The sequence below is a fragment of the Haliotis rubra genome, unplaced genomic scaffold (assembly GCF_003918875.1).
Source record: "Haliotis rubra isolate DU_JTF1 unplaced genomic scaffold, ASM391887v1 Scf45, whole genome shotgun sequence".
Lineage (NCBI taxonomy): Eukaryota > Metazoa > Mollusca > Gastropoda > Lepetellida > Haliotidae > Haliotis > Haliotis rubra.
This window is the reverse complement of record NW_025767135.1, coordinates 122,427-139,448: the sequence shown is the minus strand read 5'-3', so window position 1 is coordinate 139,448 and position 17,022 is coordinate 122,427. Positions and strand designations below refer to the sequence as shown.

General features: G+C 40.6%; 1 protein-coding gene across 2 annotated transcripts in view; it reads right to left on the bottom strand.

Annotated features, from left to right (window-relative positions):
* LOC124289781 (5'-AMP-activated protein kinase subunit beta-2-like) overlaps nt 1–3,744 on the bottom strand; it is a 28,140-nt gene extending 24,396 nt beyond the window's left edge. The window contains exon 1 of one of the 2 annotated variants that reach the window (XM_046726442.1): nt 3,249–3,744. In XM_046726442.1, coding sequence (XP_046582398.1) covers nt 3,249–3,398 — 150 coding nt within the window. In that variant the 5' untranslated portion in view covers nt 3,399–3,744. Of the gene's footprint in view, nt 1–2,701; nt 2,898–3,248 lie in introns of those variants that run through there. The other variant, XM_046726443.1, reaches the window with a different exon arrangement.
* Nucleotides 3,745–17,022: the final 13,278 nt, after the last annotated feature.

Here is a 17,022-nt window from a genome sequence, read left to right as displayed (position 1 = left end):
CTAAGTAATAACTAACATACAGATTTGTCAATTTGATTAATGTGTACAGCATAATTATCTTCTAAATATTTTACTTAACTTCAATCAATCAGTCATGTTACTTTGCGTTCAATATGACAATCTGCACAATGTTCCGACATAAATGTCAATCCCATTTATGATTTAAGGTGAGAGTGGGTGAGTTTTACGCTGCTTTTGTTTTAGAAATGGGCTTCACACATTGTACCCATCATTGTCGAACCGGGTCTTCAGCGTAACGAGCGAACACTGTAACCACAAGGCTACCCCGCCACCCATTTAAGGCGAGAAGGGGCAACAAATCTGATTAAGCAACAGCAGGATATTGCTATTTACTTCTCAAAAGGAGTTAAAGAAATCTGATAATTTCATATTACTCCAGCTAAAGTATGATAGTCTGAGAATCATCAGTCATTGACAATTTCTATTTTTATTAGATTTTCATGCTGTACAGGCAGTAATACTATCACCAAATGTCAAAGTTAGCCACATGGTGTTTTACCTCAGAATTATTGATGATTTAATTCATGGCTTGACGTTGGGCAAACAAAACAATGTGTGTGTACATGAAAGGGTACTGATATCAGATATAATCTCTGAAAACACACACAAAACACCTCACAGTTTAAAAAATGTTCATCGATTTTCATAAACAAATATAGGTCATGGTTAATATACATGTCTCTACTTCAAGTGGTCAAATATCCAGTGAATCATTTCTGGTAAAAGGTGTCTGAGAGAATGTATTAAGGTCTAAGAAAAAATGTGAGATTTGTTATTAATAAAAAAGACTCTAGTCCTACATAGAGATTGAGTAGACAGTGAAAACAACTATAACATCATTTTCTCTGGGAATATGAGAAAAAAGCCATGCATTGCTTCAGAGTAGTCTGTCATACAGACCTTGAAACAAATATATCCAAGAAAGCCCATGCAAGTCTAGAATATGTGGCAAGTCTCGATTACCAGTTTCAATTTCTGAAAATGAAGAAAGTCTCTGCTCTCCTTTTCATTATATTTTTTATTATAATTTATGAACTGTACATTTTTCTGTAAAATATGTTCATTCCATAAATTAGTAGTTGGTCTATGCTTCTAGTCCAAATGAACAGAAGCAATGAAATACCTGGCTACATCTCAATTCTGTCAAACATTTACAGCTCATTCAGCAAATATCACTTGTCAGAGTCAGGAAAACAAGATGTGATTTTGTTTTCATAGCTTTGTGTCAGTATGTAATTAAACAACCACACATAACATTCTGTGATTGGAGGGATGGTACAGCTCAGCCCAGGTGTTGTCCCTTAGGGCTACTGCAAGGCCTTACATGCAATTACTTGTTATGATTCAAGAATATTAACAAAACTGATTACATTACATCTCAATCAAGGGCCTATTCTACATTACGTTTAGAAACTGTTTTTGCTCAGTATCCATCCAAAAATGTGTAAACGTTCACTTGTTGTGTGAAGTACATCAATTTGTTTTGGACATTTTTTTTTGCACTTTAGCTCAGTTACTTCACCTATGTTGATATACGATATTTACTTAATGATTATCAATAGCTTTGACCTAAATTTATACCAACCCCAGTCATTTCATGTACTGCCATCAAATGTAACTTTGGGCAGATATTTGCAAGAAGCAATATAATGGAGAAATGACTCTTCTTGTACAAATGGTGCACACAAACATTAATAAAAAATTTCCACAATTTCAAATTTGAAAAATATATAATACTTACAGCTAAGGCTATAAACAAAAGTGCCAGTGGTTTGGTCTTCCAGAAGATCATCCATGTAGTTCCATTTACATTATGGTTTTGTGAACTGCAATTTTCTTGGTTAATTGAACATTTTCAGAAATAGAACAGTGTTTTAAAGAAGAAGTGGCAACTTCATGATTAAATTAATTTCAATTAATTTGCAGTTTTTGGTACTTTGTAAATTTGGACAGAGAGAAAAGTCAAGCTTGATTTGATAACTTTCATACTATGCAACGTGATCTCGGGCCCAGACAGCCCATGACTGGCTGTTCCTCTTCCTGATGAGCCACCTTGTTGCACCATCTATTTCCATATCATGTAATAGTGATGTCACAACATTAGAGCAAGTCAACTCAAACACTACATCATGTTGAACATCAACAACAAAGAAACATGATTATATAAATACATCTAGAAGTTCACGTAACAAACTGACATCATAAACATGATACATTACCACCTCTTAACAAATACAAACACAACTTGCCTCAAAACATGCTCATTTCAGTAATGTTAAAAACAAAAATCAAAACATTTTGAACTGAACATGCTGAATTGGCACATTTAGACTATTTTTCTATTTAGGGCAAAGACAACATACTACAGTAATGCTTGTTATTTTTATATCTTCTGACTTGAAGACTGTTGACAAATACATCATATGTTGACAGTTCTATAAACTTTTTGTCAACTACCCCCCTTCAGTTGTCCTAAAATTCCAGGTAGGACAGAACCTGTGTGGAAATCAACATTACAAAGATGGCCTATGCAAAACAACTTTGGGCCATATACCATAAGAGATGTTTTGAATACATATAGATACCATGGATACCATTAAAAAGTAATTTAGTGATTAGCAAGTGAATGCATAAAAATTGGCAGGTAATGTGTACTTATGTCCTGTATCATCTAACTCACAACATGAACGGCCGAGCCATAGTCATCATGATCAAGGTCAACGTATTGGGCATGGTCTCTGTTGTCGACAAAATCCTTCACTAGGATATCTAAGCTTTCATCCTTTTCTTCTTCATAAATCATAGGCACCTCTTCCATCTTTACACAATGGTGTAGTGTAAAAAAATAGTTTGTGTTTTGTTTCAGTGATGTCAATAACTTAGGCTAATTATTCTGTGCATAAGCATTCAAATAACAAGTGCAGGTCTCGAGCGCCCTTGACCCCTGGAGGTCAAGCACATGTCGTTCTACTGCCATGGACTTTCACTATAGGATTGTTATTTACATATTCATTCTCTCATCACATCTGCTCCGGTGAAGTACTATTCATATAATAAAGTAGACATATTAGAAAATATCATTCGTGTTGAAAAACATGAAAAATGTTGATTTTTCAAGATCCAAATATGAAAACGTGTACAATAAAGATATGCAACAGTCAACAAGAACGAGGTTGACAGCTGATTGATCGCATTGCTGATGATTGATATGGGAACAAAATTTATACCTGAGGTCTTGACTGGTAGGTCCCTATGTTGCCTGGAAACATTTCTCCATCGTCCAAGATCGCCGAGTCCCCAAGTCGTCCAGCAGTGAGAGTCGGAGCGGTATCGTCTCCAGATGCATGGCGATTTTTCGCTGAACTGCTATTCCCCATTGCTGTAATAAGTCAATGCGCCTGAAGGTGTAATCAGTTTGAATATAATCAAACCTTGTCCAGACCCTGTTTAATTATATGGGTCCGTAAATATCGTCCCGATTCCTGAGCTCGACTTGAGGTCTGACGTTGTAAACAACCCAACTTAGGCAGCTGAACACTTCGTGGTCTGGCCTTAATATATTGACTAAGGTCTCTTAGAAATTAATTATTTTCGGTTCATGTAGTGTTCCAATCTCTTCTCTTTCGCATGACGAGAAAATTCTAAAAATGCTTATTCGAGAGCTATACACACTGAAAAATAACGAGGCGATCTAACATCGTAAACAAATATGGAGGCTCATGTGCTCGTATAGACGCAATGCATCCTGGGTACACAGATTGTCGCACATGCTCATTACATTGATTTGCAGGTGCGCGCTGTGATAACTTGTTTGGTCTGTTTCACAGAAAAGTTACTTAAAGATTTAAGGATTTTTCCTAAAATATGATCATTCACACACGTACAACGAATTTTACATTGAATTATCATTAAATGTGACAGTAATCTGCTTTTTACAGTATCCAATCCATCATTAGAGAATACTGACGTAATTTGTTTAAAGCAAGGTTTGTGGTAATATTTTTAGTCTTCTGGTACCGACGATTTGATTTTTAAAATTTCCCTTTCTAAAATATTTGTCAGTAGAAATCTTTGTGCTCCAAGTTATAATAATATATTTATGAGAGTCTAGATTGGACACATGGGCACTCTTTAGCATGTTTTATGAAGTGTTTCAACACAATACTTTGTTTATCTGTCAAGTTTAATATGCAGATAAGCAGATAAGTTGGTCCCTACCCTAAATACAAACAAAAATCAGTGTCTCCGTTTTATACCGATCACTTATATGGATATCATTATCTGGACAGGATCTCCTGACACTGAAACTTTGATAAATTCACCGTTTAAGTGATTATAATTACAGTTATTTGGAAGGGAAGTCAGTAAGTGTGAATTATATCAAATAATATGTATGATAGTCAGAAAAACTTCCACCAGCAACTTAAGAATTCATAATATTTTTTTTCTAGAAAACCTGACGTTCGAAGTTCTTCTTAAAACGAAAGGGGCGGTGGGGTAGCCTAGTGGTTAAAGCGTTCGCTCATCACGCCGAAGACCCGGGTTCGATTCCCCACATGGGTACAATGTGTGAAGCCTATTTCTGGTGTGCCACGCCGTGATATTGCTGGAATATTGCTAAAAGCGGCATAAAACTAAACACACACACACACACACACACACACACACACACACACATACTGACTAAAATGTCTCATAGCCGGGGATCAACATGAAGCTTATATAGATTCACTGGCTTAATGTAAGTATATCTTTATTTAAAAACACTAATCTGCTTATTTCCTGTTTAAATTCCACCAGTAACAGAAGCTCATCTCGATAACAATATTTTGGTGAGGACTAATACCTAGATATTGCATCACATTATCTCGCCCGTCACTACATATTACATGAGAGTAGGGTCACATGTCTTCACCGGCCGTGTGAGGTCACGTGACCTGACAGCTTGGTGTCTTGATATATGTATCCAGTTTCCCCTTCTGACAGACTGGTGACAAATCACTGTACTGTTACATTTTACGTTTATATGGGATTTCTTTCTGTTCTTATTTCATTAAGCACATTGCGCGTTTATTCGTGCTGAATGAGTGAGTGAGATTAGGTGTAATTACATTGTTTACAATAACAACGTACACATGCTGTCAATCAATCTGTTGTCCCATAAGCCGCTGTGGAGTTGGAATCTCGACTGAGTGCATCAAGTTACCTTTCTGAAATGGAAATCTTTCTCCCTTTTTTAATGATTTTTTAAGTTAATTAATTGGGATTAGCTACCAGCAAAGTAAATATGGACCACAGAATCTTTACACTATCTGTGGATGGATTAAACGGTAAATCCTTAAATTGGATTTGGGTGAAGGTGTCGTTAAACGCATGACCCGAATTGTGTGTTGTGTACTTAAACCACTAGTGGGATACTCTCCGCCCTCGCATGAATATCAGTACACTTATGCACCACGTTCTAGGGTTCAACATTTTACATTGTACACCTGAAGAGCCGTTGAATGGCGACAGAGCTTGTGCCGAGTTTTGACAAGAAGAAATACCTGGACACATCTTTTATAAATTTATTGCTTACACACCTGCAGAAACAATACAAAAAACCAAAGAAAAACAAACACACATTAGACCTAATGTGTAACGTTCGTGTAAAACTAAACTCACTCACTCACTCACTTTAACAACACTAATCAAGTTATATGAGGGGTGGTTAGGTAGCCTAGTGGTTAAAACGCTGCTCGTCACGCTGAAGACCTAGGTTCGATTCCCCACATGGATGCAATGTGTGAAGTCCATGTCTGGTGTCCCCTGCTGTGATATTTCTCGAATGTTGCTAAATGCATCCTTAAACCATACTCACTCAAAGGGGTGGTGGGGTAGCCTAGTGGTTAAAGCGTTCGCTTATCACGCCAAAGACCCGGGTTCGATTTCCCACATGGGTACAATGTGTGAAGCCCATTTCTGGTATCCCCCGCTGTGATATTGCTGGAATATTGCTAAAAGCGATGTAAAATCCATCTCACTCACTCGAGCAAACCAAGTTTGTCGGAAGAGACCATAAACGGATTTTGGTGGTCAGACTGGCTGGTTGACGCATATCATCGTGTCTTATATAGTATGACCAGAAATTATTGAGAATTTTAGGAATATGTTTAATTGGATTTCTAGTATAAACAACCTTGACCAGCTATCAAGTGCTTGGTTTCATTCAAGAGAGACAACTCCGTTAATCCGTTTTCATTAGTTGGTGAAGAGTTATCCCCCTTTGTTTACTTGCTAGCAGACGACATTTTCAGTGATCCTCAGTATGGATGATTTAGAGAAGAGAAGTTGATTTTAGAGTATTATAACAAGGACATCAGATCAGCTAAAGTGATTTCAAGTAGAACAGGCATCCTTTGTCCACTGTTTATCGTGTTTTGAAAAATATTGCAAATGGATATGGCATTGAGCACCAGGGAGGCGCAGGTAGGCCCAGAAAATTGACTGTCGGTGACGGGAGGCGACTTGGTATTCTTGTTTCTAAAAAGAAACGAAGGAGTTTAGAAAACTTAAGGCTGGATATGATTGATAGAGGAACTGTGGCTGTCTGTAAGGAGAGACAATTAGAACTGAGCTGCATGCAATGGGTTGGCAGAAAAGTCGAGGAATTCCATCACCGATCATGAAACCTGAACAAAAGGAGCGAAGGTTGAACTGGTGCTTACAGCATAGAAATTTTAACTGGGACAATGTGATTTTCTCAGATGAAAGTTCTGTGTGGCTGTTTCCTAATACACTGAAATTCTGGACCAAACAAACTGAAAAACCTTTGTATCAGCGCCCAAAGTACAGTCCGAAATTTAACGTGTGGGGTGGCATATCTGTGTTAGGGGCAACGCCCCTCTGTGTATGGAAGGGAATATGAACAGTGAGCGGTACACAGATATTCTCGAGGGACATTTACTTCCATCTGCTCACGTGTTCTATGGAAATTTTGGATTTTCCAGCAGGACAACGACCCAAAACATCGTTCAAAGCATTCACAGGCCTGGTTTCGGACCCAAAATATGACATTATTAGATTGGCCAAAGCTATAGCCCTGACCTAAATCAAATAGAAAATGTTTGGGGACTTATGAAGGAAAGTGTCAATAAGAAAAATCTGACAAATATTGCTGAAATGAAAGAAGAGGTGGTCCGATATTGGGACAGCATGGACCACGACTTTCTAACTTCTTTGATCAGTAGTATGCCCCGCCTCATTGAAGCCTGCATTGCTGCCCATGGTGACTTGACAAAATACTAACTGTTCACCTGTCTTTGAATCTGGAGTTATGTTCTGCTAATATGCACATTTAATACGTGAGCAATGAGTGAAAACAATTTTAAAAATTACAATCTGTAAATTCTCAATAATTTCTGGTTGTACTGTATAATATGTGCAATTGTGCATAGGTCGATGCATATTTTTGTTGATGCATATGTTTGCATAGGTTACCCACCGAACTGTCTGACCTATATCAGATTATTTACAGACTACCGCCATGTAACTGAAGTGTTACTTAAACATGAAACAAACCAAGTCACAGAGGCTGTCAGCCATTAATCATGCCTCACGAAAAGCATAGGTTGTTGGTTTGTGGTTTTTTTAGTTTAACGCCGCACTCAGCAATATTCCAGCTATATGGCGGTGGTCTGTAAATACTCAAGTCTGGACCAGACAATCCAGTGACCATCAGCATGAACATTGATCTATGCAGTTGGGATACGATGACATGTGTCAAACAAGTCAGCGGGCCTGTCCAGCCGAATCCGTTAGTCGCCTCTTAGACAAGCATGGGCTGCTGAAGACCAATTCTAACCCGGATCCTCACGGGTCTAGGCTATTAGATTAGTAGTACAACTACTTTCACAGAGAAATATTAGAGACTGAGGAGATTTTGATGTACAGCCGCTTAGAAATATATTCGAAACTGGCGCAGGTTAACGCTTTGGGGAAACCCGCGGTACAAGAGTTATATTGCTGACTGAGTGAGTGAGTGAGTGAGTATGGTTTTACGCTGCTTTTAGCAATATTCCAGCGATATCACGGTGGGGAACACCAGAAATGGGCTTCACACATTGTACCCATATGAGGAATCGAACCCGGGTTAGTAGTATAGAGGCCTCTATACTACTCAAGATCATAATCCTCTTACTTCAGAATATTTCTGTTTGGAGTTGGAGTGGGGAATGTCGAAACAAAGATGTCACTGTGATATACACTGCATGTGTCCAGTATGTAATATATGGTCTCTCTCTGTGGTTTAAAGAAAAACAGCGATGACAAGTGGTTTACGTGACTTGGTAAAAAATCAAAACTTAATCATCCCATTGCGAACAGAACCGGAAAGTCGACTGACATATGTATATGAGGGATAGAGGGAGAGAGAGAGCTTGCATGTTGTTTAAAGCCGCACTCAGCAATATTCCAGCTATATTACGGTCCCAAATAATCAAATCTGGACCTAACAATCCAGTGATTGACATCATGATCTACGCAACTGGGATAAGATGACATGCATCAACCAAGCCAGCAAGCCTGACCACCCGATCCCGTTAGTCACCTCTTACGACAAGCATGGGTTGCAAAAGACTCTTGCTGACTGGAATCAGGAGGAGTTATGGGTTCAGACTCTCAATCAGCGTATCCTGGTGCGAGAAAAGAGTGCAGTTCTTCAAAACTAATTGCTTCCTTCAATACTCCATTGGGCCGTCCGTAGCTTCTGTATATTTTCTGAATGGAACGTCTACCCGTCAAGAGGAAAGTCGGTGGTTCCATCCCGGCTGCGTGATACCAAAATATTTTAAAGATGGTATTTGTTGTTGACCTGCCTGGGCATTATGGAGTTGAAACAATGCATAACAAGGGCTGGTCGACTGGGGTCAGTATACTGTGTCTGAGTGTGGTAGCTATATACGTTATCTCATTGTGAGGTGAGGTGAGGTGAGGTGAGGTGAGGTGAGGTGAGGTGAATTGGGTTTATCGTCGTGCTTGAGAATATTTCGCTCATATGACGACGTGCATGCGTGTGTATGTGTATGTGCGGCTGCTTGTACTAGCCCAGACTTAAGTTGGTTTTATAGTGCTAGCCCACTGGGATACCATGCCGCAGTGAAGCATGAATACCCCACTCAGACACATTATACTGACTCCGAGCCGACCAGTCCTTGTTGTACCCATTAATGCCGAGCGCCAGCTAGGCAGGGACCAACAAGTACCATATTTTAACGTCTTTTGGTATGACGCGGTCGGGGATCGAATATCTCACTGGGAGGCATTATGGAACCGACATTAGTACAATGGACCAACACGCACACGCACGCACACACGCACACACACACACACACACACACACACGGAACTAATTTGTGTGGATGCAATTATCGTGAACGCAGCGTTTAACCTTTTATCGTCCCACTTTATATTCCGTGAACCCCCGAGGTTGTTGTGGGAACGGGGTCTAGACAGTGACTGAACATGGGGCCATTGTATACGCAATACGGAAATAACTAACGTCATTAGTCATAACCTGTATTCAGGATGCTGTCAAACAACATGTTTATTTAATAGAACGACACGACATTTTGTTTTATTTTGGGCCATGAGAGTAAACATGCTGTTTGCCGGGGGGAAATTTGTCTATTTCCTGTTATTTTCTTACTCATCTCATTACCATCGAGGCAGACTAAAATAATTCTCACTCGAGTTGGATATCGATAAAAATATTCCAGATGAAATAGTATTTATTTATGAAATACATCATGCATAAGTCACACAAATGTTTTTTTCGTGGCCATAGTGTATCATTATGTTGATGTCGACTGCAGCGTTAGACAACCGCCACTCAGCTATACGGTCACGTCCCCAAGATCCCTATATACACTACCTTCCTCAATCACATGCAAAGTCAATACCTCACGGTCGTGTTTACACTTACTCCATCACATGCACCGTCAATACCTCACGGTCGTGTTTACACTTACTCCATCACATGCACCGTCAATACCTCACGGTCGTGTTTACACTTACTCAATCACATGCACTGTCAATACCTCACGGTCGTGTTTACACTTACTCCATCACATGCACCGTCAATACCTCGCGGTCGTGTTTACACTTACTCCATCACATGCACTGTCAATACTTCACGGTCGTGTTTACACTTACTCCATCACATGCACCGTCAATACCTCACGGTCGTGTTTACACTTACTCCATCACATGTACCGTCAATACCTGCACGGTCGTGTTTACACTTACTCCTTCACATGCACTGTCACATCGTGTTTACACTTACTCCATCACATGCACCGTCAATACTTCACGATCGTGTTTACACTTACTCCTTCACATGCACTGTCAATACTTCACGATCGTGTTTACACTTACTCCATCACATGCACCGTCAATACTTCATTTTGTCGGTCGCTCGTGTTTACACTTTACTCAATCACATGCACCGTCAATACTTCACGGTCGTGTTTACACTTACTCCATCACATGCACCGTCAATACTTCACGGTCGTGTTTACACTTACTCAATCACATGCACCGTCAATACCTCACGGTCGTGTTTACACTTACTCAATCACATGCACCGTCAATACTTCACAGTCGTGTTTACACTTACTCAATCACATGCACCGTCAATACCTCGCGGTCGTGTTTACACTTACTCCATCACATGCACCGTCAATACCTCACGGTCGTGTTTACACTTACTCCAATCACATGCACCGTCAATACCTCGCGGTCGTGTTTACGCATGCACTCACTCACATGCACCGTCAATACCTCACAGTCGTGTTTACACTTACTCCAATCACATGCACCGTCAATACCTCACGGTCGTGTTTACACTTTCATGCATCACATGCACTCGTCACTTCACAGTCGTGTTTACACTTCAATCACATGCACTGTCAATACTTCATACGGTCGTTTACACTTAATCACATGCACCGTCAATACCTCGCGGTCGTGTTTACACTTCCTCCATCACATGCACCGTCAATACTTCACGGTCGTGTTTACACTTACTCAATCACATGCACCGTCAATACTTCACAGTCGTGTTTACACTTACTCCATCACATGCACCGTCAATACTTCGCGGTCGTGTTTACACTTACTCCATCACATGCACCGTCAATACCTCGCGGTCGTGTTTACACTTACTCAATCACATGCACCGTCAATACTTCACAGTCGTGTTTACACTTACTCAATCACATGCACCGTCAATACCTCGCGGTCGTGTTTACACTTACTCAATCACATGCACCGTCAATACTTCACGGTCGTGTTTACACTTACTCCATCACATGCACCGTCAATACTTCACGGTCGTGTTTACACTTACTCCATCACATGCACCGTCAATACTTCACAGTCGTGTTTACACTTACTCAATCACATGCACTGTCAATACCTCGCGGTCGTGTTTACACTTACTCAATCACATGCACCGTCAATACTTCACAGTCGTGTTTACACTTACTCCATCACATGCACCGTCAATACCTCGCGGTCGTGTTTACACTTACTCCATCACATGCACCGTCAATACCTCACGGTCGTGTTTACACTTACTCCATCACATGCACCGTCAATACCTCGCGGTCGTGTTTACACTTTCACATGCACCGTCAATACTTCACGGTCGTGTTTACACTTACTCCAATACATGCACCGTCAATACCTCAATACCGTCAATTTCATGCATCACACGTACAATACCTCACAGTCGTGTTTACACTTAATCACATGCACTGTCAATACTTCACGGTCGTGTTTACACTTACTCAATCACATGCACCGTCAATACTTCACGGTCGTGTTTACACTTACTCCATCACATGCACCGTCAATACTTCACGGTCGTGTTTACACTTACTCCATCACATGCACCGTCAATACCTCGCGGTCGTGTTTACACTTACCATCCATGCACCGTCATGCACCGTCAATACAATCACATCGCGGTCGTGTTTACACTTACTCCATCACATGCACCGTCAATACCTCGCGGTCGTGTTTACACTTACTCAATCACATGCACCGTCAATACCTCACGGTCGTGTTTACACTTACTCAATCACATGCACCGTCAATACCTCACGGTCGTGTTTACACTTCCTGCATCACATGCACCGTCAATACTTCACAGTCGTGTTTACACTTACTCCATCACATGCACCGTCAATACTTCATACGGTCGTTTACACTTACTCAATCACATGCACCGTCAATACTTCACGGTCGTGTTTACACTTACTCAATCACATGCACCGTCAATACCTCGCGGTCGTGTTTACACTTACTCCATCACATGCACCGTCAATACCTCGCGGTCGTGTTTACACTTACTCCATCACATGCACCGTCAATACCTCGCGGTCGTGTTTACACTTACTCAATCACATGCACCGTCAATACCTCACGGTCGTGTTTACACTTACTCCATCACATGCACCGTCAATACCTCGCGGTCGTGTTTTACACTTACTCCATCACATGCACTGTCAATACCTCGCGGTCGTGTTTACACTGCATACATGCACCGTCACATTTGAATCACATACCTCACGCTCGTGTTTACACTTACTCCATCACATGTCAATACTTCACCGTCAATACCGTCACGGTCGTGTTTACACTTACTGCATCACATGCACTGTTTACACTTACAAAACTTGGGTCGTGTTTACACTTACTATTTTCTGTTTCCACCGTCAATCGTGTTACACTTACTGCATCACATGCACCGTCAATTTTCACGGTGAATTTCATGCTGTCAAATCAATGTTTGCATCAAAACCGTAACGGTTCGATACCATACGTGTCGTGTTTTCATAGACTAAACCCAGCCGCAGCGCTGCGATCGCTTTGTGAAACGCAACCCTGTACGCTGCAATGAACCATGCCTTCTTTATCTGTCTACGCTATAACTGATGGGCCACGATATTCCTTTCACTGCAGATCCGCCCAGTAATGAGTTCGATATTTACAATAATCCAACATCCATAATTTTCTCGTGTAAATGGTAAACAGCCTTGTGGATCTACATATGAATATTCCGTACAGCACAATCCATAACACCTCTGCCCCTCAATTTAATTGGCCATCAAGAACACAACCCAAAATCACTAATTAGATTACAATCTATCAAACTGCACATTCATATCAAGATGATAAGTTTTTTTTCATAACGGTAATTTGAGATTAATAAACACGCAATCGATACACAAACTACTTCAAATCAACAATTACATACACACACCACACAATAAAATGTCAAAAATCGAAGGGTGGCTGTTTTTTCACACCGGTAATGCTTATATTTTAGGTCCGCTTAACCGAGTCTGAAAAGGTGATCGATGACCAGTGTCCGCTGGTTATACTGTGGTATTATGTATTTTTTCAAGATTGTTTGGTGCAATAATTACATGAGATAAATGTATGAATAATATCAAATCACCGTTATTGATTAAATCATTTGTTTGATTGGCGTGCAGTGGTATTCATGCTATCCAGCACTGGTTTGTGTGAGTGAGTGAGTATGTTTTACGCCGCTTTTAGCAATATTCACGCAGAATCACGACAGGGGACACCAGAAATGGGTTTCACGTTTTACACATGTGGGGAATCGAACACGGTGTTACGAGCGAACGCTTTAACCACTATGCTACCCCACCACCCGGTTTGTCTGGGACAGGCTAGCTTACAAGTCTGTAACGGTGCCACATTCGCTTAATCCCCCAAATTTAATATAGCTGACAAGCATTTTTACGTGCATTTCGTATGTTACGTTTACAGCGTGGGTGAATGTTGGTTTAAACCGCAGTCAACAATATTGCTGCTATAACACGGCAGTGTGTGACGAATCGAATTTGGTTACGACAAATCAATAGTTAACAGCACGAATAATGGCCCATTTCGGCAGGGTATCATCTTGCCACATCACCAATGACAATCATGCGATCCCCATTCGTGTTACCCTTTAGATAACGAGACCGCCTCCGTGGCGTGGTTAGAGCGTCAGTGGTTAGAGGAAGGTCGCGGGTTCGATCACCGACCGCATCATCATACCAAAAGACGTTAAAATATGGTACTTGTTGGTTCCTGCCTGGCGCTCGGCATTAATGGGTACAACAAGGACTGATCGCCTCGGAGTCAGTATAATGTGTCTGAGTGGGGTATTCATGCTTCACTGCGGCATGGTATCTCAGTGGGCTAGCACTATAAAACCAGCTTCAGTCTGGGCTAGTACAAGCAGCCGCACATACACATACACACGCATGCACGTCATCATATGAGCGAAAAATATTCTCAAGCACGACGTTAAACCCAATTTCACCTCACCTTTAGATAACGATGGGGTATGAATTGGGACACATTGGGACCCACTCTGCTGGTCGGTATCCCCACCATCCCCACAGAAAAGACGAAGCATCCCCTGAGACCTGATAACTCCACTGTGTTGCACTTATCATTCATCCACACTTTGTTCACAAGATTTATGTGGTTCGTTTCCTAGAAACAACCTAAAGACACAGGCCTACAATATTTACATAAACATTAATGACATGCCTTTAATACACAACAGCCCCGCAGTCAGCTATAGAAAGATGGACTCTATTTTACAGACGTAGACGGCTAGCCTTGCTCCAAGTCTCTGCGGAATAATAAGTCCAGAGATGTATGGTAATTCTACAAGCTCACAGTTCATCTGAAGAGGTTCCTGTCTTTTAAATGGGTATTTTGGTCTCATTATGTACTTTATCTAGGTATTATTATAACTAAGAATCATGGCCTCAGATTGTGTACAAGTCTAGTATACTGCCTGTGGAATACCTAATAATTTGCCCGAATCAGTATATTTAGTCACTTTTACTTCAGGTTTTCATTCATTCATTTATTTATGTTTTGTGATTTTTGGATTTCGGACGTTTTTCTGGCAAACACAATTTTTACCACATACTGCTCTTTTGAAATGCTATGACATGTTGCTCAGATGACGTTAAAGATCTTTTTCATATAATAGTTACATGATAGATTAAAGGTCACATGCAACCAAAAAATCAAACATAATTAAAACACAATTATCACTTATTCATGACATATAATATACATTGCTGGTTATGAAAAAACATAGAAACAAAATTATAAGCGTACAATCGCAAATCAAAAGTGCAATATTGTGTACTTCGGTTTACTTCCCAAGAAACGAAGAAGCCGGGATACCGAACCCAGTCAGAGCGGGTGGGTGTGCACTCAAGTGTAACGGCTGGTTCAGTTGCAGATGCCTTCACGGCTAATTGTGTGTATATATAGAGAGAGAGATGTTGGGTTTTGTAAATACATGCTCATTTTTTTGTGTATAACATTTTGCAATCAACAGACATCATAACATGTCATGTGTTCAAGTATCACACCTGCCTGTCTGTGTAATTACATAATGTGACAGAGACCGAACTCGGGCCATAAATCAATGCGTTTTGTTTATTGTGTATAGCCTGATTGGTGTTAAGTTCAAATCGCTTGTGGTCAGTGATAGCAGCTGTGTATTGAATATTGTCATTAGCAGACAGGCAGGCAGACACACAGGTGTCAATAAAACAAGACATTGAGTTTTGTCTGTGACAACGACATATCTATATCACAGTTAGAAATTCTGTCAACGCTAAATAGTGACATTGCTTTTAAGTATCGAACTGAGAAAGTTTCTCGGTAAGAAGAACGTGTGGTGAAATAGACAAATGAAATTATATAAACAGTTAATTTACTGTCATAACATATAAAAAAGCTCGCGCCTGTGAGAAATTAACAAAACATTAGAATAAGTAGCTCACACCAAAGCCTTCACCGAATATTTACCCGACAACCGCTTCCAAGCTGCGCGAACCTATTTACTTGCGCACGTGCTATGAGCGCAGCCCAGCTGTTGAAACCCGTTTTCCCCAGAAAAGTCTGGGGAAATTTAGTGAAACGTTTGAACTCCGATTTCGCGCGTTTTTTTTCATCGCCTTATTTTTCAACTTTATAAGTTGAATTTGCATTTTTGACGATTTGTTTCGGTATGTCCATACCGAAAGGTATCAGAATCTGCAAAGTTGTGTTTTACGTTGCATGTGACCTTTAAGTAATCCGGCGTTCCTCAATTCATTTGAGTACTATATTTTCGTATATTGGTCTAAAAACACTTTTATGTTAATCTCGTTCAAAGAGACAATACTTAGTTAAAGCTCGTTATCATGTTCTTATTGTGAATGGAGTGAGTGAGTATGGTTTTACACCGCTTTTAGAAATATTTCATCAATATCACCGCGGGGGAAACCAGAAAAGGGCTTCACACATTGTTCAAATGTGGGAATTCGAACCCCGGGTCTTCTGCGTGACGGGCGAACGCTTTAACCACTAGGCTAACCTGAATGGACTTGGGTGGGGACTACGTGTCGTCGATATATGGCTGAAATAATGCTAATACAACGCTAAATTGTAACTCACTCACTCTTATTGCGCAGATCGATGCTCATGATGTCAATCACTGGAATGTCTTGTCGAGTCTCTATTACATAAACAACAAACAAACAAAGCGAGACAGCAGCCATTCTATAATGGGGAATACATCGAACAATGAATCTCTCTTTGACATACTATATCTAATCGTGTAATTGAAACGTTACGATAAATCATATCTCCAAATTACAAGTGTACGGCTTTGCCTCAGACACTGATTTCATTTCAGTTATTTAGGTCACCGGGTAAACACGACACCAGTGTTTCGAGTCCGCTTCATATCTACACCCCCACGGAGCGTAACTCGCCACCGAATATGATAAACTTGCCTTGGGGGTCAGGCGGTGCCGATTTCAAGATACCAGACAACGCACCGACCAATCAGAGTTGGCGTTACAACGCCCTCTAGGCTCTCCAGAGCGTCCCTTGCAACGCGACAAGCTCATAACATGCGTA